This window comes from Drosophila persimilis, unplaced genomic scaffold (assembly GCF_003286085.1).
Source record: "Drosophila persimilis strain 14011-0111.01,24,50 unplaced genomic scaffold, DperRS2 tig00000000-arrow-pilon, whole genome shotgun sequence".
NCBI lineage: Eukaryota > Metazoa > Arthropoda > Insecta > Diptera > Drosophilidae > Drosophila > Drosophila persimilis.
Window position 1 is genome coordinate 3920445 of NW_020825288.1, and position 26418 is coordinate 3946862.

At 43.0% G+C, this 26418-nt stretch overlaps 4 protein-coding genes across 5 annotated transcripts; all 4 read right to left on the minus strand.

Moving 5' to 3' along the window:
* Positions 1-746: 746 nt before the first annotated feature.
* On the minus strand, positions 747-10016 carry LOC6594863 (sodium-independent sulfate anion transporter). Of its 2 annotated transcripts, XM_026995180.1 has the most exons (6): positions 9635-10016; positions 3974-4360; positions 2879-3126; positions 2043-2814; positions 1683-1985; positions 747-1621 (listed from the first exon to the last, which is right to left on the minus strand). In XM_026995180.1, exons 2-6 carry the CDS (start codon positions 4116-4118, stop codon positions 1119-1121), a joined length of 1971 nt encoding a protein of 656 aa, XP_026850981.1. In that variant the 5' UTR covers positions 4119-4360; positions 9635-10016; the 3' UTR covers positions 747-1118. The 2 variants fall into 2 exon arrangements, with proteins under 2 accessions (XP_026850981.1, XP_026850980.1); XM_026995179.1 differs by lacking the exon at positions 9635-10016 and having other exon boundaries at positions 3974-4477.
* Positions 10017-11226: 1210 nt separating this feature from the next.
* Positions 11227-15159, minus strand: LOC6594862. The gene is made up of 4 exons (XM_002020034.2): positions 14542-15159; positions 13526-13672; positions 12151-12327; positions 11227-12083 (listed from the first exon to the last, which is right to left on the minus strand). The coding sequence occupies exons 1-4, from the start codon at positions 14684-14686 to the stop codon at positions 11992-11994; spliced, it is 561 nt and encodes a 186-aa protein (XP_002020070.1). The 5' UTR covers positions 14687-15159; the 3' UTR covers positions 11227-11991.
* A 2135-nt stretch (positions 15160-17294) lies between these two features.
* Positions 17295-19545, minus strand: LOC6594861. The gene has a single exon (XM_026994811.1). The coding sequence runs from the start codon at positions 19529-19531 to the stop codon at positions 17402-17404; it is 2130 nt and encodes a 709-aa protein (XP_026850612.1). The 5' UTR covers positions 19532-19545; the 3' UTR covers positions 17295-17401.
* A 5244-nt stretch (positions 19546-24789) lies between these two features.
* LOC6594860 (protein SEC13 homolog) lies at positions 24790-26104 on the minus strand. The gene is made up of 2 exons (XM_002020032.2): positions 25760-26104; positions 24790-25675 (listed from the first exon to the last, which is right to left on the minus strand). The coding sequence occupies exons 1-2, from the start codon at positions 26044-26046 to the stop codon at positions 24886-24888; spliced, it is 1077 nt and encodes a 358-aa protein (XP_002020068.1). The 5' UTR covers positions 26047-26104; the 3' UTR covers positions 24790-24885.
* Between the last annotated feature and the right edge of the window lie 314 nt (positions 26105-26418).

Here is a 26418-nt window from a genome sequence, read left to right on the forward strand (position 1 = left end):
GTAACGGATGTGATCTACGATTATCTGGGAGGATTAATATTTCGTACTATTGAAATACACTAGAATTACACATCCATTCTTCATAAAGCAGCTCTGTTAGGTGTATATAGTCATCAGATTTTAATTATAATTGTTCAAAACCCACAAACAACATAAGAAGTTTGTTGGAAATACCTTCAAAGTAGATAATTTTCTTTTCTTCGCAGTAGGCTGTGTCTATAGTTTTCCGAAAACTTTACATCGTACATTCGTAGGGAACACACGACCAACAAAAAACTGAAGCTAAAAACCAATACACCTACATATTGTATTGTTGTAAACAAAATTTACTTTTTGTATTCTTGATTTCGTATATTTTGTTAAAGAATGGAGAGGTCTCGATGTCTCAAACGACCAGTAAACGCATATATAATGTGGATGAACAGTTCAGGCCGTAGCAACATCAAGAACCAACATCCCAAATACAGCTTCAAGCAGGTGGCCAGAAAATCTAGTAGTCTATGGAAGAAGATGTGCGAGTACGACAAGTCTTTGTGGCATGTATATGCGTCCGTGGCTATGATCCAATATAAACAAAGGATGAGCGTTTGGCAATCACAACAGCGCCCGAAACCAGAAGATCTGATGGCTCACACACAGTCTCCACAGTCTCAAGTTTATCGTCGTCGATCTCTGCGTTTGGCCAACAATAGACTGAACAATTGTCACTCGTAAAGAAGTTACATATGTAAAGGTTTTGGATGTTATTTAGAGTTCCTGGCAGTCTTACCAGATGATTAAATTTTAATAGTTTCAAAAAATACAAACGAAAAACGATTTCAAAAGGGTACTCTCAACGGAGTTCTAGCACTAACCAACAGAAAAGGGACTTTCTGGGACAATTAAAATTTTGTAATGTCTTCAAATTCAAAATTAATAATTAATTTGATCGTTTAATTCATTCAAAACTGAATCTAAAGGTAAAGTTAATTACAGTAACTATTTGGTTGACTTACAATTTCTAATAGTGTTTGTGCTTTGGCTAATACTAAAGAAAGTTTCGTATGAACTATTTACAATACCATAAATAACTACGCTAGTAATTTGAACTAATTTAAATGTATCACGTATTTGCGAGCTCAGGCCGTCTCCGAGCGCTTCTGTGTGTAGTTCCGCTCCTTGAGCAGCTCGTCCAGCTGCTGCTCCTGGTAATAGACAACGAATTGCGCCGCGGACACTTGCTCGAAGATGGCGCAAATGCTCGGCTTCAGGTTGTAGAAGAAGAGCAGCTGTCCCCGCTGATTGAAGTCGCTGATCAGGGAGTCGATGACTGTCGCTGTGGTAAAGTCGGCCCCATAGACGTGCGAGGCATCGATGACGACGGGCACATTCTGCCGCATGGACTGTTTGTTGACCAGATTCCTGACATAGTCCACGGACGGAAAGATCAGGCATCGATCCGGCGTGATCATCATGTAGTCCATGCCAGATTGTGTGGACAGCAGCTCTGTGGAGAGTTTAGGACGCGCCGCATGATACAGTATGAAGATGACATTCAGGCCGACGCCGATGAGAATGCCCCATTCCAGTGGCAGCACCAGACAGGCAACGAAAGTGCCCACACCGGGCACCAGATCGCTTTCTGCAAAAATTTCCATGTTACATTAGACGTTTAATCTTCTTTAATCTTCCCATGTACTTACTCTTCGATCGCCACATGGGCTTAACCACCTTGACTTCGATCATGAACACCACTGCCGCTATGATGATGGCAGCTAGTGTGGGACGCGGTATGAAGTAAAAGTACGGAGTGAGGAAGAGCAGAGCAATCATCACCAGACCGCCAGAATATATATTGCTGAGTGGGGTGCGGACGCCGCTGGCATTGTTGACAGCCCCACGACTCAGAGCTCCGGTTCCCGGAAAGCCCTGGACAAAGGAGTTGAAGATGTTGGCCGTACCTATGGCAATCAGCTCCTGGGAAGCATCCACCGACTTGCCATTGGCTGAAAGAGTTTGCATTAAAAAAGAGCCCAGGACGTTAGAAAGTGCGGATCACTTACCGAAGGCCTTGCAGATGGCAATGTTCTCCATCAGCGAGATCAGGGGGATCACAATCAGGCCGGAGCCCATGCTGTGTATCATCTCCACGAAGCTCTCGGCAGCGCCATGGCTTGTCTCGTTGGCGCTCAGCGAGGTGGGAGGCCACTGTACGCTGGGCAGGCCGGGCGGAATGTCGCCGACCACCCGGAATGGAGCACCGTGCTCCTCACTGTGCAGAAGGTAGCCCATCAGGCAGCAGACTACCACCAGAATGGCATTGCGGGCTGTGCCCACAATCCAGAGTACTTTGTTCACAACCCTCTGCAAGGAGGAGCACTGCTCCTCATCGTCGGGTCCGATGCGGCAGGAGGAGAGGGAGCGCATCAGGAGCAGGACCACAATGCAGGTGAGTCCCAAGACTGTGTCGCCGGCTCGTGTGTGCTCAATGTTGTGGAAGACCTGCGTCCAGATCTCCACGAACGTGTTGCCCTTGGCCGTGATGCCCAGCACACTTTGGATCTGGGAGGTGAGAATGATGAGGGAGACGGCGGAGGTGAAGCCGGACGAGACCGGGCCCGAGACAAAGTCAATGAGGAAGCCCAGCCCAAAGAGTCCCATCAGCAGCTCCACAATCCCCGACAGCAGACACAGCAGCACCGACTTTTGCCACGATCCCTGGGCCACCTGGAAGGTCAGCAAGGCTACAATGGCCGAGGGACCCATTGGCACATCCTTACAGCTGCCCAGAAATATGTACACAAAGCATCCCAAGAAGGAGGCATACAGACCGTACTAAGAAGGCAAATAAACAGGGATTAGATCATTCTTAAAGAAAGTTCCGTCAAAGATTACTCACGGCTACTGGGAGTCCTGCTATACCCGCATAGGCCAGTGCCTGGGGAATCACCGTCAGACCCACGGTTATGCCCGCCACCAGATCTCCGACTGCATCCTGGCTGCTGTATCGCGGCAGCCACCCAAGAATGGGCAGTTTTTTGTGCAGGGTCTTGCGGTTGAAGGTCCTTCTGCTGCACTCCTGCAGCCAGCTCTTGGTGCACTCCACCGTACTCCGCGAGGGCTTCACCTTCTTGCCGTCCTCGGTCACTGAAGGGTCAAACAGAGAGAGAGAGAGAGCAGAGGTTAACGAGAGGTCTTTCTAGACGGAAATTGCAAGCCATGGCGAGAAAAAACCAACAATGAAATCGTACTTGTTGGTTATTTTTGTTATTTTCTGGCAAGTCGTTGGCTTCATTTTCGACTGTGATTCATAATCACGTACTACAGAGCACCTTTTACTATCTGCCCCACTCTACATAGTATATCTCATCTGTTCATTCCCATTTATTATTTAATTGTATTTTTTTTGTTTTTTTTTCTATAGTTCTCCATGATCTCCGAGAATTTCATTGTCAAGGTCTCTGGGCCGCATTTATCGGCTGAGAAAACGTGGAAAACAATTGGATGTAACGGTCGGCACGTTTCGTAAAATTTCATTTCCCTGGGAAAAAATTCCTTTCATTCGAATTTTAATAGCTGCCCGATAAGGAACTAATCACAACATCTTTAGCTAATGGTTCCAATTTTATTTTTTATATTTAATAATTTGCATAACAATTTGTTTTTATTTTTGTGCAATCACAGAAAATTATTGCAAATTTGATAGGTTTTTTAAAAAACCTTTACAACAATTTAAATGACCAAAATTGTTCAATTACTTTAATTTGTTTTCACAGTAAATCACTAGTTAATGAATGAAAACCTCTCGAATCACTCTAATAATTCTATACAATTTCGTATACAAAATCTCATAGATTATTAATCAATTTATATAAATTACAGAACCAATCATCCACAATTTCCTATTTAAAAAGATTATTTCACATGTAAACCAAATAAACTTATATCTTCAGACACACTTTTCTATTAGGAGGTATTTTTTAGTAAAACTCACATATGAACTCCTTGGATCCTTGAGATCCCACACTGTTGTTGCTGCCTCCATTCTGTTCGCTGAGATTGGTATGGATGCTGATTGTTGAGCACTTGAATCCATCGTTTAAGTAGACGTGGTCCGAAGCAGGATTGGACTTCATCATTCCGGGTATTAGTGTGCGAAGGGGAGTTCCCACAAATGAAACAAAGACTGCCGACAAACTTGCAGTTAATTATAGTCCCAGTTACGAATAAAAACCTCGAAAACAAAGGCTGCTCTGGGGGCTGACAGCAGGTGAAACTTCTACGAGTGCCGCCTCCGACAATAAAGTTTATACGATCCAACAGAAGCACGCGCCGCCTGGTACTGGCGGAGTCAGAGGTGTTGCATCTGTATATTGGATGCCTGGTGGGTGCGGAGGGGGGTACGATTATTAAGTAACTTTTGCTAGACGCACTGAATCTGTCTCGGAAATGTTCGGTCTGCTCGGCTCTGCTCTTCACACGGCAACGTTTCGAACGAAACTGTTTTGTACTTGATCCGAACCTTGTCTTTTATAAAAATCAAAACTTTGTTTTCGCTGCTGTCTCGTTGTGTCGTCATCGTCGTTATCGTTTCTCACTATAATATCCGAGTCGATTCGGGTCTCAAACTAAGTTTTTGTTTAAGTTTGGGTTTGGGAAGCCGCACCTGATCGTCGTTTTACCTACAATAATCGTATATGTGCGTTAAACAGATAATCAACCATAGGAAAAATGGACATGGAAAAAGGCAGCAGGCAGCAGGGAGTAAGGGTGAGACCCAAAAATGATATAAGGTTCGGTTCCCATTGCGTGTTTTCGACTCCGCTTTGCGGCACTAAGTGCTCGAATTTCAGATTTTCGGTTGAATGGAAAGGAAGTTGTAAATTCTTTTCGTATTAGTCCGCAATTATTTGTGTGGCTCGGCAATTTTCGAGACACTCTCCCAACACGTGAGCGTTTGTCACTTGTCTTATTTTGTTTTGTTATTTTCTCTCATATTTCTGAAAAAATTCAATGGAAAGTTACCCAAAACACACACGAGGCGTGGGAGGAGTCAGAGATACAGAGATTTTTTGGGGTGTTTCTTGAGTTTTTGTTTTTTAAAATTTTCCATTCATTGGAGTGCATTTCATTTGAGTCATTTCTTTGTCTTTCAAACGAGTTCTAGTCGGGGGATTACCATGGAGGATGGAGCAGATCTGTCTGCCAAGTGTTAACTTCTTCAAACCAGATTCGACTGGATCGCTCTGCTTCTGCTGCACACCAAATCACTCTATAAATGCGTGATGATCGGGTCTTGCATATAGAGATTACAGGTATACATATATATATAAAGAGACAAGTGCTCGTACCTGGGTTTTGGCTTAGTTTCTTTTGTCTCCGTTTCGATTCTTTACTTCGACTGGTAGGGGGTTAATTTTCTTGGTAATTTGTAAGCCGGGCTGGAAATCAGCGTAGCCTTTAATTTAGGTAGCCCTTTTGGGAAGCAATTACATTTTGCATCAGTTTTTAAATTTTTACATGCGCATCAGGATTCGCACCAGAATTGCCTGCTCCTCTATCGAACAATATTTCATGACTACAGCATTTTCCACTCAATCCACTCCAAGCAAAGCCACCTGCCATCGATGCCGCATCAACAATTAATTGTTTACCTCGGAAATATTAGTCGTAGGCATTCTAAACATTTTCGAGATGAACTTGACACTTTGAGAAAGAATGGGGTTGGACCCTCTTCTCTAGATATGGCCAAGGCGCAAACAAAAGCCGATACCAAAAAATGTCATGGATAAATAAATACATAGACGAATAATATTAAAATGCTGCTTTCGGTGACAGCTTGGGGTCGAAGCGGTTTCCAAGGGAAATGCGAGAATTGAGGCTAAACATAAAATGTGCCTTAATATTTTTGTAAATATTTAGATATCAATTTGTAAATGCATTTTAGATCGACCCCAATGTGATTTCAAAAGGTTGTCGCATAACGATGGGGAAAACTAGAAAAAATGCATATTTAATAGTAGTTTGGGTGCAAACTTTCTATGGACCTCGGGTCGGGGAGTTATTTATAGGCCGTTTAGCTGAAGTCGATTGGGTTTGTTCGTGTTATTTTCATAAATTATGGCGATAAAATTGCTAATTTATGGCATTTGTTGAGGCATTGCACTTGGAATTCAAGATGAACATCAAAATTTAAACAGACATTTCCAAAAAGCTTCCTAGACAGCCACTGAAGCTGTGACAGATGGAATTATTTAAATTAATTGAAACGGGCTTCATATGATAAAAGGCCATAAATAACATTGTCTTTAGAGTCTGGCCAAGTTCAGAGAAGAATCGGCAAGCGTACCGTATCGGTCTCTGCTACCCAGTATATTTTGAGGTGTTTAATGATGGTAGATCGAGTGGTGGTAAAGATTTCGGAAACACAGATCTAAACATAAAAGGAAAGAAACACAGATCGTTCGATCCAATGCCAGCTATAGATATTGTATGTTCCCTACCTCATTCAGTCCATTGTAGTTTTTATCAAAGACTTTTAACTTCCTCTTTCCCATTCTAAAACTTTACTGAGTATCTCCTTAGTCGATTGACACACCTTCCCCACTGTCTTACACGTTTTAAAAAAGATTCGGGGTTTTTTTGTTTATTGTGGTTTGTTGTTGTTGTGCATTTCGTTTCCTAAACGCAGTCCAATGACTTGAATACGATTCGAGTATCATCAGTCAGCTGGCCGTAGTTTATTGGCCAAAACATATTTATTTACTTAGAAAGAGACGTCAAGACGCCGGCAACAGGTTTCCCTCCATTCATTCAGATCCCAGATCTTGATGGAGAGGCAAAGGCAAAAACGTAGAGGTATATCCCGCCGGTTGATGAAGTTTCAGCTGATTTTGGATGTTGTCAAACAAGCTGGCGCCCGAGATAATGCCATGAATGCTCAAGTTATTTGAATAAACGAGTACTCCTCATATACATAATCGAACACTCTAAATGCTTTTTCCTTTGTTTTGTTTTATTTTTAACTATTATTTTGAGATACTGAGAGATAGAGAGAGAGACAGACAGCGGGGGTGTGGTGGGCGTTTTATTCAATTTGTGTTAATTGCATTTCAGTTGAAGCTTCCCCCTAACGTAATAATTGTACCGGTACTCGAATTTAATTAAAGTTTACTCACACGAATTTACGTATATGTAGGTACTTTTTTTGAGACTGCCCCAGACAGGTGTGCAACAAAGTTGTGCCCTCAAAGTGGTTTCCAAAAAATACATATATGTTATTCAGAAAGGAAGCAACAGACCGATCGGTGTCACAATTGAGACTAAATTTATAAAAAAAGCCGTAAAAACTCCTGAAGTATCTTCAACATCCCAACAATTTACAAACTAATATTTAGCATATTTTTTGTAGATAAAACCGTAATCACATTATTATCCGGCTAATAAACCGAACTATGACTAACAGGAAGTTATACACTTAATAGCCAACTACAATTGTTTGGTGGTTTTGTTTACTTTTTTCCCACTTTTTTCGAGCGTTTGGCTTACGGCCCAAATTACAGGCCCAATTGCAAAATATATTTCACATCCCTGCAAAATTGCCACAAGGGGCGTAGCTCAGGCAGAGCGACTGGGCGTGGCTGATTACCCTGTAATTTGTACAGAGCCCAGCAATCTGTGAGCCAATGTGAGTCCAATCCAATGAGATTTGCTTCCGATCTTCCAGCCGTTTCTAGACTTTTTATGGTCGAAAGCTGTAATTGGTAACACATCATTGGAGCCGGTGGGAAGCAGGGTTTTCGGGGGATGCAAGCATGTGTGGCTTATCATGTGAAAATTACGTATACGCTATGGCAGCCTGCTCTACAGCGATAGACACGTGCCAGCTGTGCTCTGGGCTCCGCATTCAGGTGCATTTTAGTTGATTTTTATAGCAAGATTAAGTCGTTACGTACATTCTTTATTGAGCTATTGAGGAATTTATTTTGCACATATTTTCAATTGCGAATGTAATATAATACACTGTCTATAAATTGGAACAACATTAATAATTCAAAATTGAAAATTGATAATTTCCTTGATCGAAAATTGTTTTCTCTGTTCTCTGTTTTCCGCCTTTTAAAATTCCATATTTCAGTTTTATTTTCAATTTCCGAAAGTGTTCTCATTTAAATGGTCGTAAAGTAAATTGCGGAACGTGACTGTAAAAGTTTTGGTAATAATTTGAAAGCCTGAATAAGTGGATACCGGCTTTTAAATGTGACTTATGCTGATGTCCACAGCTGTGTCGATAATTCTTCTGCTGAAAATTGTGCTAAAAACCAAGTCCACAATGCCCCCAAAATATTGAGTTCCCTTTCGAACAGTGCTACGTGAATGGCTCAATTGTTAATGTTCAAAGCATGCCAATGGGGCTCTGACTAAATATGGATGGTTTATTTTTGTATTTCCTATACTTAGAATTCTGTCTGTAATTTAAGGGATCCTCCACAAAAACAATCAGTCATCAATGTTTGGTCAAAGGCAGGTCAAGCTAACATTGAACAAATCTTTAAAAAGGGGTTTCATAATCTGTTTCCAACTCCGTCTGAGTTATCTTATAAGGCAGGTCCCAAGTGGGATGTCTGCTGCCGGCTTCTGTTCGATTTGATTTGAATATTTATGAATTTATTGTTTTGATGCGGCGGATTTCGGGTTTGTGATAATTTTGCGATTTTTATGCAAAACGCGTTTCACTCTCCGCCGATTACGCAGCAAAGAAAACCACAACTTGAATCAGTGCGGATTCTTATCTATCCCATAAAGATCAAACATTAAAATAACTTAAGACGTTGTCATTGAGGTTTTTATGTCTTTTGTTGCATGCAGGCGACGGCGACGCCTTTGTCTGGGACTAAAAACTACCTAGAACCAGTTTAAACAGCTACTATCCATTATCACACGAGGCGACAGTGCGTTTCAGAATATTTGGGAGGGCTCTAATAAGGGGGTTTCACTGGGACCCTCATTTAGTCACTTGATTTTGCATGGTATATAAACGAAATGCGACTGCATCTTTGGCTTAAACGTTAGTTAATCGACCACTTTAGGAAATCTACGCTTTGAGCACGTTCATGGGGTTCCGTCACGTAATCTAATTAATTTCCCCGGCCGCGTGCAAATAGTTCTCGAATAGTCACCACGTAACATAAGGTATTCTTTTAAGTGCAGAGTATAGTAAGAGCAGTAAAAATGTACACAATAATATTTTTGGCTTTGGTCTAGAAGAATTTCCGTAGTGATCTTCAATGATTCATTTAATTGACACCTCATTGAGAGGATTATAAAATTAGCACATTTTATGCTGTCTTTCAATGCGAATTAGCATGTGGCTTCGGCTTTGAGGGAGTCATAAACATTTTGGTAATCGGTTAACGTTAAAAGTTAATCGACCATTCAAATTGCGTCAATTGGAAGGCTAAAAAAAGTTGCGAAAAAGCAGAAGATCGCCAAAATATATTTACAACTTTCGAAATGGGAATTTCCCTTACGGTCGCTGTCTCTGTCTTGTTTCTGTGGCTGTCCCTGGCTTTTATCTGAGGCTGTATCCATGGCTCTACCTCTATCTGTACGATATAGAGTCTGATGTCATATCTGAAATATCTCATGGGCTTACCCCTTGGGAGCGGTGATGGGGGCGTGGATACCCCCAATTACAATTGGAATGCCAGCTGCTGTGGTATTTTTCCCTCTATTCAGTTGTGGCCCAAACGTTTTATTGTTTCGCCTCGATCAAATGACACCGGAAACGCGATTCCATTGACTTTGGCCCGCGTCAAACTTTAGTTTTCTAGCGCATTCTAATATTATTTTATTGAATATTTATGTGCGCACACTATTTCGAATAGTATTTTTGGCACCCGCGTAATTCTTATGCAAATGCACTAAAACCTCACACACACACACGCACACACTCTCACTCGCTTCCGATGCAGGTCGATCTTCGCTCTGTCTTCGTTTCCTTTTCTTTGCGGTCTCTTTCGCGCAACCGCTGAGACCCAGCCAGCTGAATCGGTAAAGTACACAAGCGTAACTGTTGTTTGGAGCCCAATCGGTTCGGCCGTCACCTGTTGTCAAAGCTATATTAAAGAGAAGGTACGCCGGTTCTGCTCCAGCCTCTCTTTGGCTCGCCCTCTGTTACATGCATTACAACACAGTAGAGACTGCCCCACCTTCTATTGAACATAGCTTTCCTTCGGCAATTGAGCGTGTAATTGGCTGCGACAAGCTTCCAAGCTGAGCTTTGGTGAGCTTGCACTCTCTTTTTCTCTCTTTGCGTCTTTCTCTCTTTTTTTGTTTGAGGTGAGAAATTTGAAAGTAAACAGCGAAAGGCGTTGGCATTACAAAGTATATTTACATGCTAATAACATCTTGTAATATATACACCAATCTATTTTAATCAATGTCGATTAGGTATCGATTAAGGTTAGATAACGTTTAATTTGACAATGCGGTTAACTCAGTTCAATGGAACACATTTACCTGGTCGTTCATCCTTGAATACTGAATAGTTTGAGAAAGGTATAAAGAGAAAGTTGCTAGAACCGAGAAAAGTTATGTTCTAGAACACATAAAACGTTGAGGCTAATATTTTGATAATTATGATAGCAAAAATAACTCAATGATCTCACTAATGATTCGATTTAAATGTAGCTAAATACCGAATAACTAGTTAAGACCAAATTTATAGACCAAATATGCAATGTTCAACTCAACTGAAAAAAAATTCCCAATAAATAATTGGTTGCTGGTCATATCAGTCCTTCAATCACCGTCTTACGAATATTCTGCCCTTTCTCTGGTGAGTCTATGGTATCGAACGATCAATATTTAAAATATATATTACTCTTTAATAAGTGTCAATTTATTTGGATAGAATCTGTGTCCCATTTTCCCGCCGAGCTCATGTAATAAAAAAGTTTTGTCAAAATCGATGATGTCTTTGTCCTTTGCTTTTGGTTTAAAATATTTGTAATATCAGGTAAATATTTGCTCCTCCTTTTCAGCAACATTCAGTAAGGCACCGACCTATGAATATTCTGCCATTTGCCAAGAGGGATATATCAAAACGTATTTTATTCTCTCCTGATGAAAGGGAAATGTCACTTCAACTGGAACGCTTTAAACACTCAATTGTCGCTTACCATCCATCATTAACTAGTAAAAAAAGCGTTTTTAATCTTTTTATTATTAAATAATATCATATAGAACTGCTACGGACAAAACGTTTTCAATGGGGAAAAAGTTCATAACTAGGGAGGCATCTTTGAGCTGAAATCAAAGCTGCCAGGACCTCAAATATTATGGTATTGATATATGGATAGATCTCTTTTCATTGCGAATTCTTTCGTTGATTTGATTGTGGGCTGTGAGCTCGTAAAGCTATTCCATTTTGGATACATACAAAAATTAAAATGTTTCACATTTGTAATTGCGATGTTAAGCGATCTGAATGCCATTCACAGTGCAGTGAGAAAATGTTGCTTATTGAATATATGCGATTTTTCTTTTTTTTTTCTTTTTTATAATTGTTGGACACACATCTGAGTACATATAAAATTACAATAAAATTGTGCAGACATTTGTTAATGTTTTTGTAGAATTAATTTCGTTTTACTAATTTGTGGAATACAGACTAGGGTTTGGTTAGGGGATCTATAGAAAACCATTATCAGATAATATATATTGTTCTGTATATCGTATTGTATAACGCGACCTTGGGTGAGAAGCGAATAAAATTGACGGTGGTATATATGAAACTTATACAATAGAACGACCTTTAGGCTAATGGCGATTGTAACTACATATATCTTTATTCTTTCCTTTCCTTTCCTTCTTCTTTTTATTTGGTGAGGGCGATGGGGGATATGATCTCTTTGAATTGGTTTTACTGAGGCACATTTGATGGATCACTAAAGGGAGATAAACGCCAAGCTTCGATTCGATTCGTCGTAAGTCCCGTCTTCCCGGCTTCTAGAAATGCTTCCGCATGTGGGCGGACACCACGAAGGGCGCCAGCAGCGAGCAGATCGACATCAACATATTGACCAGACCCTGAAGACTGGCTGTAATTTGAAGGGGGGGTAATTCATTGGGAGTTGTCATTATGTACAGCCCTACTCCTCTACTTACCTCCACTGCAGATGTCATGGAGTATGTCCTCCACGTAGCCATTGTCATTGTCGCAGAGACACAATTTGGTCTTGCTCGACATGAACTTGGAGACGCCGATGGTGCGGTTGCTGTTCTCATACTGGCAGACCATTCCGTCCTCACAGTCGTTGTTGCTGTTGCACTTGTGGCGCAGTCCTGAAATTATTTAAATTGGAATAAATCATTGATCCGTAAGCCAAAGAATATCTACATAAAAATTGCAAGTTATATTTTATCCCTGCCTTCGAAAGCGAAGGATCGATTCATCTAAGATAAACCCTTAATAATACTGATTTCAACCAATTTGGTAAACCTGCAGAACATCATTCTATATAGTCAAGGGAATAGGGTATTCATGGTTCAAAACATGTTTGTAGGAACCTTTTCCTTAGCTCCTAGCACTGGCTACTTTGTAGGCATGCAAATATCGTACGAGTATGAGTATATACGAGGTAATGCATATCATCACAATTTGCTCAGCATTTTCTGTGCATGTCACAAATTGGCACTGCGGCGATTTCCATTACCATTTGGATGTTCTCTCGGTTCCAGTCACGACATCCTAACATAAATCCCTTCTTCGACATGGCGCTGCCATAAAGGAAAGGCCTCCGTTTTAGGCCGTTCCGTCCGTCCACCCAAGTAGGTCCTGAATGCAGTGGAAGAGAGTAAGAAAGCCAAGGGGGAACAATGGCGCAGACCCAAGGATCCAAGTATCCAAGGAGCCCAAAAGCCGAGGAGCACAAGTGTGAATTGCGCACGAAAACTAAATAAATAAAAAGCAGGCAAACACAGGCCCAAGGAGAGTACGGGGGCGGTGTAGGATGAGGAGGGGGGGCTCTGGTAATATCCATCTGGATGGATGCTTTGTTTAATTCTCATTTAGGTGGCGCCTTGGACATCACACATCGCCGTACGACCTGCCTGACTGCCTGTCTACCTGCCACTTGAGGCACATCAAGAAAGTGACACAGAAGCAGGTGAGGACAGAAAACAGCAACAGCAGCCTCTTAAATAATAAATGTAATGTGCATGTCTTAGCAATTAGTTGACGTTTTGTTGGCTGTTCTATTTCCAGAATCTAGCCAAAGGAATCTATTCCAAAACAACCAGAAAGAACTGTTACAAACTAGAGGAAGTACTCGTATGGAATACAAACTGAATAATGGGCTACAGGACTCATCAAATTGAAGTATATCTGGAATATAGGTCTTAAAATAGTTATGTAAAAAATTAATTGAAATTTTGAAGAACCCAAACTGATCAGTATTTATGCTTAAATTCGAATGTATCCCATGCCCGAATTAGGATATTTCTAATGGTTTTCTTCTACATTTTCCTTAGAATATCTTACCTTTGAGTACATCCGGACAGTTCCCAGCCGCGGGTGCCGAGTCATCGCCGCAGAGGCAACGCATTTTGTAGTCGTTGGGGTCCTTTACACAGCTGGTGCGATCTATCGCTGTACAGTCATCATGGGCACTGCACTCGCGTCCTTTGACTGTTTAAATCAAATCAAATAAAATCAAATGAAATGTAATTAAGAGAAGGTTAAACGTTGAAAGTTTGTCCAACTAATTCCACACTAATTGTATGATTATTGCTCCACAAATTATCGGTTACTAAGCCTATCTATTCCATCTACTAGTTCACCAACTCCACCTCTAACACATTGCCCACCCAAGCCACACACTCACTGCCTGCCACACTATGGTATTGTACCTATTGGTTCATGCCCCCGACTAATGTCCGTGATTTGGGCTGGGAGCGTGGGTTGTCATTGCATTTGAGTGACTTGTTTGATCAATTCCTGATTTATGTGGGCCGCTGTTTCTGTTCTATGGGCATGTCATTCAATTGCTTTGGCGCTCTGCCATAATTATTATTCCATTTATTTAAGGGGGAAATTCAAAGACAATCGTATGATAATGGATTCGCTTTCGGATACTAGTATTTGTATGGCAATTATGATTCTGAAAGTCTTAATTACCGATTTATGGGCAATCCAAAGGGCTCAAATGTTGTATTCTATACCATAATTATGTTTATTCTTTAAGGGAATGCTTATGTTTGAATATTGCTTCAACTTAATTATTGTCTGGAACATTCTTAAAGATCTATAGAAAGATATAATCCTCGCATATTTCTAATAGTGCTCCTTCTTCTAATAAAACTATACTACCCTTAGGTTTAAATTCCAACAAATCTCAGATAATCAGGCTCGAAAAAGGTATGAGTTTTAAGCCTCCCTCTTACCCAATTATGGCCCCTAAAATCACCGATTTAACCAGCTCAAATCTTGACCTTCGCACAAATTCCTCCAAATCAAATTCAAGTGCCCGAAGCCCCCTCCCCGTTCTTTGCACTTACCAATGGGCATATGGGTGGGCGGCGGCCCGTTATTGGTCTTTCCGAAGGTGGTCAATGCCGTGGAGCTGACCCCGAAGAGGATGATGAAGACGCCGAAGAGCATGGTCAGGCTGCCGCATTGTGTGAAGCGCTTCAGGGGCTGCATTTTGGATGGTTTCGCGTGGGTGGTCGAGGGGGGCGAAGGACAAAGCCAAAATCGAAATCGAAATCGAGTCTGAGGTCGAAGCTTAGTTTTGGAATGGATTTCGCAGGTGTTATATAAAATCACGGCACACAAACGAATCTGTTCTCCCTCTCCCAGGGAATTTCTCACGCACTTTGAAAACTGAAAAACTGCCCAGAGGCTTCAAGTCGGTTTGTTTAGTGGATTATTCTTCTACTCTTTAGTTGTTTTTGCGAGGCAATTTTATGCAAATTTTCACACCAAAATTGTTTCCGGTAGAGAGGCCGAAACAAAACTAAACCGCACGGAAGGCGTTGACGCTCAAACGGGCCACTAAAAATCCTTTAAAATTTGTACAACTTGTATGGGTATTTGGTATGGTTTGGTATGGTTGTTTTCCCTTAGATGGTCTCTCCCGATGAGGGTCTTGAAAGCTCGAACCAGTCGCCTGCGCGTTCGGAGTGCAAGTGAAGAATTCGCGGCGCACACGGGGCTTAAGTTAAGGTTCGACGTCGCTGCCGACTCGCCGGGCTACTTGGCGCTCGCGCACGCTTCTCGAAGGCGCACCAGTACCACCCTGAATCCTGCACCCTCAATCCCTCCCGAAACCATCCACCGACTCTGCAAAACACAGAACCCCTTTCCCAAGTCGCACGAAAATTAACAACAATTGTTGTATACCCTTTTGATAAGAGAATGCAGGAGAAACTAAAGTGCAAAAAGGTTAATTTTAATTGCCATTTGGGAAGCTAAGTGAGGGTATACAGATCTTTTAAACAAGTCGAAGAAGTTTGCTTCGAATCTTTCTATCTTTTGAGAACTGAAACTGGTGTTGTCTGCCCCAAAGAGTTTTTAAAGTAAATGAATATTCAAACTTGAAATGGTTTAAGACGAAGCTGATAAGAATATATTGCACTCATTTCGTAGCCCTTTAGAAGAGCAGATTTCTTGGTTAAAATTTAATTTATTTCAAGACGCATCCCACACCATATCCGTGCCCGTACTTGTTCCCCCAAAAATAGTTGCGTTGCGCTGATTTCCAGGCATCCACAAAGTGTGATTCCATCCGGACAGACAACACACATGCATGCATAATTAAGAGATCCCCAGAGCAGGTGAAGGGTATTCCATCCACTACATTAATGTTAGGGGGTGTGTGGGGGCCTCAGGGGGAGGAGCAAGGGTTAGTTCAGGCGCAAAATCTCTAGGCAGATTCTGAACTTGCCAGCTCCATATAATTTGTATATTATACTCGTACGTACCTTTGGTCCGTATGGGTGTGACGAGGGGGGAGAATACTAGTAAGTCGGATCCAACGCACTTGTAACTTGCTTCGTTGTTTCGTGAGCGAGTTTTTGTTAACGAAGATGGATTTTTGTACGCGGTACGACTGGAACACCAAGGGTATATTGTCAGCATAGAGGTGATGTGTGTTCTTTATACCGAATGATATTGAATCTACAGCGTGGTTCTTTCCAATCCGGAGACGTCAATATGGTGTGTCCTGTCTCTGTCTCTCTGTGTCTGAAGTCATGAATCTTCTAGGTTTTTTAGACAACAACTTCTCCTAACGCTTTCTTTCATAGGTATAGGACTATAAGTTTATCTATTACGAGTATTAATTACTGATCTGCTTAAAATCATACCAATTGGTATATTACCACAGTCCGAAGTAGGAAAAAAAAATTCGAAGTTCTATGGGTAGAACTTTAATCTATGGGTATTTCTTCTTCCAACATTCTAAGTCTTGTGCTTGTTAAGTCAAAAAAATATATTCGATTAAGAGGTAACCCCTACTTCGACTATCCCGTAAAACATTTCCACTAGTATTTCTGTCGTTTTTTGTTTAGTTTTACCTTCGTGCAATTTTTTATTGTTGTTGGCACGACCTCGCCTCGTCCTCGGCTTGGGCCCACGAGTGTGTGTGTGTGTGTGTACGGGTTTTGCATGTGTGTGTATTATAATAATGACGAAGACATTAGAGCCATTGCATAGCCTACTTTTTGGGGTCCGTAGAGTTTTGAACCGCCCGCCTCTCGCCCCCCCAACGCTCACCCTCACTCCCTCTTGGTGTGTGACTCCAACAGCAACAATAAAGTATAACATTAGCACGCACCAAAAGCAACAAAAGCAACCACTAGTTAAAGCCAAATAGTTATTTTGGCCATTATTTTGCTACTCTCGCTCTGCGTCGCTCACTCAGTGAGAGTTTTTACACCCTGGAAAGGAACTTCTGGCTGTGAATGTATGTTAGGGTTTCTTTGACCTAAGGGAGTCGCTATCTGTTGCTGTTAAATTGTGTATAAATCTTTTTGTGACTTTATACAAATGTTTGTATATATCTAACATTTCCTATCCCTTGATCAGTGAATCACGTTTAAAACAATCGGTCCAGGAACAATTGGTTTATAAATATCATTCTCCCAAAAGTCTTTAAGCCTTTAAAATGCTACTTGAGAAATAAAAAGTCATTTTTTGTAGATCTCCCGAAAAAAAAAGTATGCATATGAATCCCGATAAAAAGTGTCTCAAAATTCTCAGGGAAAATAATAGCCCCCAGATTAATAGGGCAAGTATTACAGGTACTTCTTTATAGTCAAAATTTTAAGGCGGCGGGACTTTGGAATATATACCAAATATTATAAGAAAAGCCACTTCTTTATAAACACAACACATTTTTGGTATATGTACGAGAGCTTAAACAAACTGTGTGCTCTCGATAATGGACACTACATTCTCGGCCATGTCGCAGAGATGGGTATAGGTCAGCATGTAGAGGGCGTCCCGGTAGTACTTCTTGGAGCGCATTTTCAGTAGAACATAAAGCTGGGGATTGTCGCGGCGGAGTTTTCGCAGCAAAGGACTCAGCTCCTCTTCGGCAAAGGAATCCTCCTCCTCTTCTTCCTCTTCGATGGTTTCAGCATAGAAACAGGCCAGCTCAGACTTGTAAGAGCTCTGTTCCAGGGATAAGACTAGCTCCTCCCACTCTTCTAGGCCGTTGCCAATGCTGCCTCGCACGTAAATGAATCGCGATCGATCCTGCTCGGTGCTGTGGCCAAGGAACAGGATGGGGGTCTGAATGAAGTCCCCGGCGCCACTTTTAAGGGAGCTCTTGACCTCAACGAGCTTCTTGAAGTTCTCCTCCCTCTGCTCTACCTCGGCGAGGCGCAGGATTACCTTCTTGATCGTTTCCAAGCGCAGATCCCAGGCCGGTTCGCGGGGCTTCTTCAAGGACTGGTACAGGGTCTTCAGTGTTTCCAGATCGTCGAACCGATCGCAGTGGTAGCCGATGTTCTGGGAATTGAAGATCTCACGCTCGTCGAAAATGCGCTCGTAGGGGCAGAGCAGTTCGTGGGGCTGGATGAGAGGCACCAGAGTGGCCTTGAGCTCTGTTAACTTTTGGGCCATCTGTGTCTTTGACTTGTTCAACACAAGCTCCATCTGCTTCTGCACCTTCTGTGTGTACTCCGGGGCAGGTAGGCACTTGCCGTGCAACTTCAAGACGATTGTGTCCCGATAATTGCAGAAGACATTGGGGAACACCCGCAGCTCCCAGCGCTGCTTCTGCACCAGGCACCGGCGTGGCCGGAACAGGACATTCGTTTCATGAATCTCGCCCGGAAAGAGGGCAAAGTTGGTGCGCTCCAGAAAGAAGGTCTCGAGATTAGGACCCAAGAACTGCGGATTGCGTTTGTAGAACTCCACATTGGCCCACTGACAGGTTATGACCTGCCGGCCCACGTTCTCCAAGCGAAGGACCTGCTTCATCACGTTCTGGTATGGATGACACTCGAAATAGATGTCATAGATCACAGAGTCACGGCTACGGCGTTCTGGTTGAAAAAATAGCTCATCGTTGATTTTGAGAGCTACCGCAGGGATGTGTTCTGGGACATATTTTTTAATCTGTTCAACTTCTGCGTCCTGCTCCTCCTCCTGCTCCTCGTCCCCCAGCTCCTGGGTAGTGCTGCTGATGTTGTACATAGTATCAGTGGACAAGCGTTCAATGTCCTTGACGCCGCCATGGTACTCGAGGTTCAGTACCTCCTGCATATTGGTGCCCACCACCTCGAGATTATCCACGTCCGGATAGTGCTGAAGCACCCGCTTGATGTCGCTGCATTTCTTCTCGATGCCCTCGTCGAGCAGCTCGGAATCAATCCACTTTCCCTTCTCATTCGGGTGTGAGTGCTTCGCATTGCACAACGGTCCCAGTATCTCCTGTTTGGTGGCCCTTGTTAGTCCAATAATCTCCACGTTGGCTTCTCCTTGTCTTTCGGCCAGCGGTAGTGTCTCGACCAACTTATTCACGTCATGGCAACGCTCCGTATCAAAGTAGCCAGGCATTTCGACGGGCCTCTTCTGGACCAGCGATGTGGGATTCATGCGCGTGGCGTAGTCCATCAAGCGCTGGACAGTGCCCTTGTCCCGCTGCTCCACGGAGCTGGGCAGATTGATGAGCATTTCATTGGCCCTGCGGCCGATCTTGCGCTGGATCTTCATCTGCGTCTCGGTGCGGTCATGCAGCGTATCGTACCAGAGCTTCAGGCGCGGGTCCATCTTCACGGACTCCTGAATCGCCCTTTCAACGGAGCACTCCGAGCTGGACAGGTTGGCCAGGCCCTGTTTGCTGTTGAATATGTTGTTGACTATGTCCTCAACGATCTTTTTGCCATCATGCTGGCTGACCTCCCTCAGAGCACTGGTCCTCTTGTACAACTCCAAGGTCGAGGTTGAGCTGAACTCAAATTCATTTTCAGTGGATTGACTCTTCGGCGGCTCGACGGTGGTCAAGAATGAGGCGAGAAACGATCTCTGTCGCGACATGATTTCTTTATATGTTATATACACTATGTACTTGATTTATGTTATTGTACTTTCGTTTTTGTTAATTTTGTTAAATTTTATCGTAAGAATGTGAAAGCTATGTTTACTAGGGTATCAATGGCTTCGAAACCCTCTTGGGGTCCCCTGTTCATGATTATATTGTGGTGGTGCATGCACCTAATTACATTGCCACTTGCAACAAAAGTAAACCGCAGATGAGTGGGCGCTTGTTGCTTTTTGCAACACACACAGCAAACCGAACTGCAAAGTGTGGCAGGCAACAAAAAGGTTACAGGCCACGCCCCCTAGCCCCCAAAATAAAGCCAATTTCACAAATCACCATTTGGGTGGATATCGAACGGCGCAGCGGCGAAACGGATGTGCCCCCCTTTCGGGGCAGCCCCCGAAAGGATTCCACTGTCTCTCAAGGAGGGTCTTTGTCAATAATTTACAGCAAAGCGAAAACACTTTGGAGAGCTCTGGCCTGGCCTCCAGACATGAAATATTTCCCAATTTTCCGACACAAATTCTTTTTGAGTCTATTTTTGGGTTTGCCGCCAGGTCCGATTGTAGTGGGAAAATGTCAACCTTTTCGCTTGGATTCTCTTCGCTTTGGGTTCGTTTGTGCTCCGTTCTGGTGTGGTCTGTTGTGCTCCTTATCTGGTCGCCCAATCTCCTTATAAACGATTGTTTTAATCGCAGCGACAGCAAAAACAATTTGCCCTTAACTAAACGCGCAACATCGCGGCAAATTCATTTTTTGGCACGCACATCGCACAGGCCCGTGAGCCCCCATGGAAACCAGAATATATTCACAAAAATCGAGGGGATATACGAGTAATTAGGATACATTTCTCACTAAGTGAAAGCACCGTGGAATGAATGATAGAAAGAGGGGCAAAAGTGCTTTCATCAAGTATATACAAAAATTAAACATATTTTTGCTTTAATAAGAATCTTCGGAATAGCTTTTGTATCTTTATCTTAGTATTAGAATCTTAAAAGAGAGAAATATTTCTTGATATTTTCTGTTTTTGAAGACCCAATAGGAGAATCTTTTCTGATTTTTTCCTCTGTCTTCCTCCGTTTTATGTGTTTTCAATGGGGACCCCGTTCTCTGGTTATCTGTTGAAGATAGGAACCAATTTGATTTTTGATTTTTACTCTCACTTTTATCCCAGATTTCCCTGCCTTTGCCCCACTGCTTTGAATCTACGCAAATCCACCGTAGCCGCCGCAGACTAAATCTGAAATATACCTTTTTGCATATAATATATATTGTATAATAAATTGTAGAATATTTATGTGTAAAAATAAATTTCGTTTAATTATTATTCAAAAGAGGCAGAAGTCCACGCCATTGGACCGACGGCTAGTCCTCATGCGGCAAAACTCGTAGATTTACTTCAGATATTTTATTCTTGACATTATTGATAAATGTTTTTCTGGCACTGGCAGCAGCAAAAACAAAAGAAAACACACACAGAAAAGTACCGGGAAAATTATATAGAAAACTCACGAAATCAGAGACTGCAACGAATCGGAGGAACCAACTTCTCCGGAACCAACTCCTCGATCCCCCTTGCCTGTAATTAAAGAGCTAATTCCCTTTCAACAATCCGAGCGTCATGTTTTTGGTCTTAACTGATGATTAATTGGTTGGAGCCGACTGTGGTGGGGTGGGGTTCCTTCGTCTAGGGCCGACCCCGGCGATATATAATTTTCTCACGAAATCTCATCGAGGGCTTACTCATGCCTAGAGGTCATCACAATTTTGCTGATTATACGACTAACTCTGAACGGAACCTGGGGCCAGACCGCGTCCAGAGCTCTCGAAGAAATGCCAATTTAAGTCCTTTAATTTCATATTAGGCTCCGGACTCTAATTGCACACACACTCTCACACAAGCACTCCGCCGAATGGCAGAATGGTAGGGGGTTTTCCCTACATGCAAGTTTGTTGCCGTGCGTTCCTGGACATGCACAGAGCCCCCCCGCTCCCGCCAGTGGAGGCTACCGAATGTTGCATGCAAGATGGTCAAAACTACTTGCCGCGTCGATAGCCGCAACTTGTTGTAGCCTTGTCTCCTCGCCAGCGAGCGTCGTGTGGCCTGACCAAATAACCTTTCCATGACTTTCCCAATTTATCATTCGCCACTCGAGCTCGAGTGCCACTGCAGGAAAATGCACATGCTAAAAAGCAACTATAACGATTCCTTCAAGTTCATTTGCTAATGTACACCTTGATTTTGCATTGGCGACACTTTTGGGGGTCTTTTGCGCCTTGGACTTTGACTGCGGCTCCGACTCTGACTCCGTTACGTATACGCAATGTGCGGGTCGGCTAAGGTCTGCATGTCATGTTGCCCCCGGCGCAAAACAGCGCAAAAAACAAGCTCCTGAAAACATAAAAGCAACTACGAAATGCTAAACCTCACGAACATATTATAATAACTCATGCGTGGTTAGGTTTAGGACGTCATTGGCCGGGTGTACCTAAGGCCCTTTCCAGGGGGAGGATTATAATTAGAACGTTTGAGTTTTTGAGGAATTCGCCAAGAGCTGTCGTCCATTAGGCAGTGGACATTATGTTGGATTAATAGTGCATAGTTCAAAGTGATTAGAGAACTGAAATTTCGCAAGGGAATGCTAAGAATAAGGATCATTTTTACGTAATATACTCAAAGATTTCTGGATGCGGAGGTAAGGTGCTAAGATATTTTGGATCTCTCCAGAGTAATATGGAGAAGCAAATCACCTAAGAAAATACAACGATAACTTTCTGAATTACTTTCGTTTTATAAACAAAAAGGGTGTCATTTTCTAGATCTTTTATAAAATCTAGTACATTTAAGATATATGTACTATTGGAGGATCATAATGGCCATGAGGGCTAATATTATAGCTATCTTCAGGTTAACCCTAACATATAGAAAGTTTTTTGGTCATTCCATTGATCATATCATAATAGAGCTATAGACCATAACAAATAGCCAGAGTCTGTCAGGTTTCTGTCAGCTCCACTAGTTTCTTCACACATTCGACCGATTTCCATTTGGTTTTCGAACAGTTTTATTGCAAAACCATACACCCACTCGACCTCTATCTGCATATACATATTGACGACCATCAAATATGGTTTATGGGGCCATTAAAAGAGCTCCCTAACAAGTCTCTCATTAGAAGAACATGAAATGCAGTAATACCTCTATTCGAAGGCACGCTGTAGAGTATAGCCAGTACCCCACTCCCACTCTCAAACCCCGAAAGACCCATATGACGATAACAATGACCTATCTAAAGCCAAAGGAAGAACGAAAAAGTCATTAGTCGGGGCGTCATCATCATCGGACCTTATTCATTATTCAACTCTCGAGACAGCTGAAGGAGGAAAAGAGGAAACACTTTGGGGCACCCTGTATACCGCCGGCAAATATGCAAATTTACGCACATCAAAAAGTGAAAGTTCCAGAGGAGACCATTAAAATACCGAAAACATGGGAGCCTAGAAAGTCGAAAAAAAAATCAATGCAGGCCACCGAAGCATTGCGGTCAGTGGAGGAGGGATGGATGGGATCCTTTGATGGAGGAGTGGAGGAGGCAGGTGCCGATGGGGAACCCAGCGGGTGGCAGGTTCGCTTGAGAACACGATTAAACCGCTCTGATTATGGGTTACGGCCCGTTTCGTATGGTACTCGAAAAGCGCCAAAAAACTTCTTCTAAAAAGTTGCTCAAGTCCGTGGTCCGAGACTATTGATGACGGCTCCTCTGCACGCAATCCATGACATCACCGAGCACGAGTGCTAGTCGGTGCTCCTTCGGTCTCCGGTTCGGTGTCGGGTTTGTTTTTCTTCTCCAAATATTGCACCTAGGCTAAGTGACCCACAATTAGTGTGAGTGCCCCACACCCCACCACACCACACCACATATAAGGGTAGTTCTTACATCAGCCCCGGGCATCCCGTCCCTCGGCAGTAGATGGCACCCTCGCACAAGGCCTGGAGGTAGGAGTACCTACCACAGGAATTTCGCTCTATGCAACCTGCTAAATTATTCTAATAACTTCTGTTTCTGCTGTTGCGCCCATCAAGAGCACTGAACTTGTGGGGACCTCTCCTACGGCTGGGGGCTCGGAGTTCAGTGAGTGACATTCTTTAATTGGAATTCAAATTAAAAACTTGACCGATTTAATCGCATTTCGCTCATTGTATTATTAAAATGCAATTATTTTGGTTTCGCATTCTGAGGCGAGTATTACGGACATGCAATTTTCAATTGTTTGAAATGAAAATCCCCATGGCCTTTTCGATTAGTCACTTAGAAATCTCTCAGACTTTTTCCAGAAAAACCCAATAGGATTTTAATTTTCGCTTCAGCTTTTAAGTATACAATCATCTTAGTCTATAGGACTCTAAATTATTTATATTTAACGAAAAATTCAGAACATAAAATCATATTTAATGGGGAATATGGTTAGAAGCAGATGCAAGCTACCTGCAATAAAGGTTTATGCATGGGAGAAACCATCTTTGTTCCATTTAATTGATAGTTTGAAGGAATCATACAAGTTCGTAAGGTTTCACAGTTTGAGAGTTTCGCTTTGATTCTGTCTTTTCCATAAATAAGCCACTTGAAAGCCACAAACCACTTCTTGGCCAGTTTTACACTCCAGTAAGAAACAAATAAACAAGAATAAAAGTTTTGAAAAGATAACATCAGCAAATAGTGCCACAATATATTCCTAGTGGTTACACCACCCCATACCCCATTCCACCAAATAAGCCATAAGCCCCTACAAAATGTTTCGCGTTTTATCGCGCGGCACGTGTCCTGAATTTACACGAAATGAGTGGCTTCCGTTCTCATGAATGAAAAATTACTTACCAAAGTATCAAACAATAAGGCCTGAGAGCCTGCTCATGGGGATTGGGATTCATGGATTTTCAATTTTCGCACTTAAGAGGTAGGGCTAAGACCCGCAGAGCATGTACTAGCCTAATCTATGACTAATTATCAGAGAAACTGGAACGTGAACGTAAACGTAACCGAAAGTCAATGTACCACAAAAAGGAGGTTAATTCTATGCAATTTCGGATGGGGGCACCCTGTCTTGGCTCCGTGATTACTTTCCTGTTGGCAGCAGACGTATTAATTACAAAGCGGAGTACATTAGGTCGTCAACCACTCTCGCTCTACGCTTTTCTGCATAATGCTAATCGCTGGACATAAATGGATCGATCCCATGCACGTGGAGCAAATAGGGCATATTAGGTTTTGTATATTGTATGCGTGTAGGTAGGGATAACATTTGACAGAGTACAGAGACTTTAACTTGGATCGTGGCAGACGGCTCCTTAGTTGGAGAGCTGGGAATTGGACAAGTTTGAATTGGATAGATTGGAGCTGTGCTCCGAGTCGGAAAGAGCAGCAGTCGCCTGCTGTTGCTGTCCCGGTTGCTGTTGCTGTTGCTGCTGTGAGAGGTGTGGATGATGGGGCTGCTGTTTTGCTTGAATGGAGGTGCCCGACTCGTAGTTGATGCGGATCCACTGACCCTCGCTGTTCTCCTTCCAGAGAGTGACGTTGTTGTCGCCGCCGGTGACGGCCAGTATGTTGCCTGTGGTCGACCAGGAAATGCTCCAAACGGCATCGTCGAATGTGTGCAGGACACTGGATGTCCACTCAGTCAGATCAGCATTGCTGCTCCAGATGATAACGTGACGGTCCTGCGAGGCCGTGGCTATCTGCGATCGTGGCAGACCAATCGATGGCGCCCAGGCCACATCGCGTACCCAGTCGGAGTGGGCCTCCAGACGCTCCTCTTCCACCCAGCGATCATTGTCCTCACGCCAGATCTTCACGAGATTGTCGCAGCCACCGCTCACGAGGCGCTTGATGGCCGTATTGCGCGAGTTGGCGCGCTGATCGAATGCCGGATCTGGGCCCTGCGCCGGGCACCACGAAATGGCATTCACTCCAATGGTGTGAGCATTTGGTATTTTCTTGGCATCCCAAGTCCCGTACTCCGTGTTGCAGGTGAGCACCGAAATAGAGCCATCGGAACTGGCGCAGGCCAGCACCAGACCGTACTCAAAGGGGGCAAAATCCACAGAGTTCACCGAGGAGTCATGGTTACTGTACTCGTAGCTGAAATGTGGCAAGCGATGGCGGCAGCCATTAGAAGATAACGTCATGCCTATGTGCGACTGTGTGCGTTGCGTTTTCACTTACAGCTTGGTCCAGTCCTTGGGCGTTGTCGATTTCCACACAATCACCTTGCGGTCGTACGAGCAAGAGGCCAGGATGTTGCCAAACTTGGGATGTGCCCATGCCACCTGCCACACGGGCCCCTGGTGGCTTTTGAGTTCGGCAAGAGCCTTGTTGTTTTTGCGAGAGTGGAAAATGCGGACGCTACCGTCGGACGAACAGGTTGCCAACAGCAGGCCGTAGAAGTCCAGAGCGGCGTGGTGGACCATGTCCTCGTGCTCTGTGTCTATTTCCTGCAGCAGGCTCACCATTTCGACTGAGTTATATTCAATTTAATTCAAATTAAAAACAAAAAGTCGTATTTTTCCGGTTCTTGACGTGGAATTTGTTGGGTCGTTCAGTGTTGGAAAAAACAAGTGTTGTAAACCATCCAAAAGAGCTGCGTTTTGCTCATGAGTGAACGAACTGAATAAGTTCACCTTAACCCACTTAACCCTAAATCAAAAAATCTCTATTTGAATAGGCTTGAACAGGGAAGGAAATTCTCCTTGTAGATATTTTCTTTCTTCTCTAAATTTTCGCCACCTGGTACCTAAATCAAAAAATCTCTATTTCAACAGGCTCGAAGAGGGAAGGCGCGGAATAACATACTTTTTGCAAATTCTTCTTGTAGATCTTTTCTT

What these genes read in the sequence shown, in the direction of transcription:
- LOC6594861 (XM_026994811.1), bottom strand. Translation starts at nt 19,531, where the DNA reads ATGTCGCGACAGAGATCGTTTCTCGCCTCATTCTTGACCACCGTCGAG.
- LOC6594863 (XM_026995180.1), bottom strand. Translation starts at nt 4,118, where the DNA reads ATGATGAAGTCCAATCCTGCTTCGGACCACGTCTACTTAAACGATGGA. An exon ending in AGGATCCAAGGAGTTCATAT is followed by an intron (nt 3,127 to 3,973) that starts GTGAGTTTTACT and finishes TTGACCCTTCAG; the next exon opens with TGACCGAGGACGGCAAGAAG. An exon ending in TGCCATCTGCAAGGCCTTCG is followed by an intron (nt 1,986 to 2,042) that starts GTAAGTGATCCG and finishes AAACTCTTTCAG; the next exon opens with CCAATGGCAAGTCGGTGGAT.
- LOC6594862 (XM_002020034.2), bottom strand. Translation starts at nt 14,686, where the DNA reads ATGCAGCCCCTGAAGCGCTTCACACAATGCGGCAGCCTGACCATGCTC. An exon ending in GCCCACCCATATGCCCATTG is followed by an intron (nt 13,673 to 14,541) that starts GTAAGTGCAAAG and finishes TGATTTAAACAG; the next exon opens with TCAAAGGACGCGAGTGCAGT. An exon ending in CTGTCCGGATGTACTCAAAG is followed by an intron (nt 12,328 to 13,525) that starts GTAAGATATTCT and finishes AAATAATTTCAG; the next exon opens with GACTGCGCCACAAGTGCAAC.
- LOC6594860 (XM_002020032.2), bottom strand. Translation starts at nt 26,046, where the DNA reads ATGGTGAGCCTGCTGCAGGAAATAGACACAGAGCACGAGGACATGGTC. An exon ending in CCCAAGGACTGGACCAAGCT is followed by an intron (nt 25,676 to 25,759) that starts GTAAGTGAAAAC and finishes GCCACATTTCAG; the next exon opens with CTACGAGTACAGTAACCATG.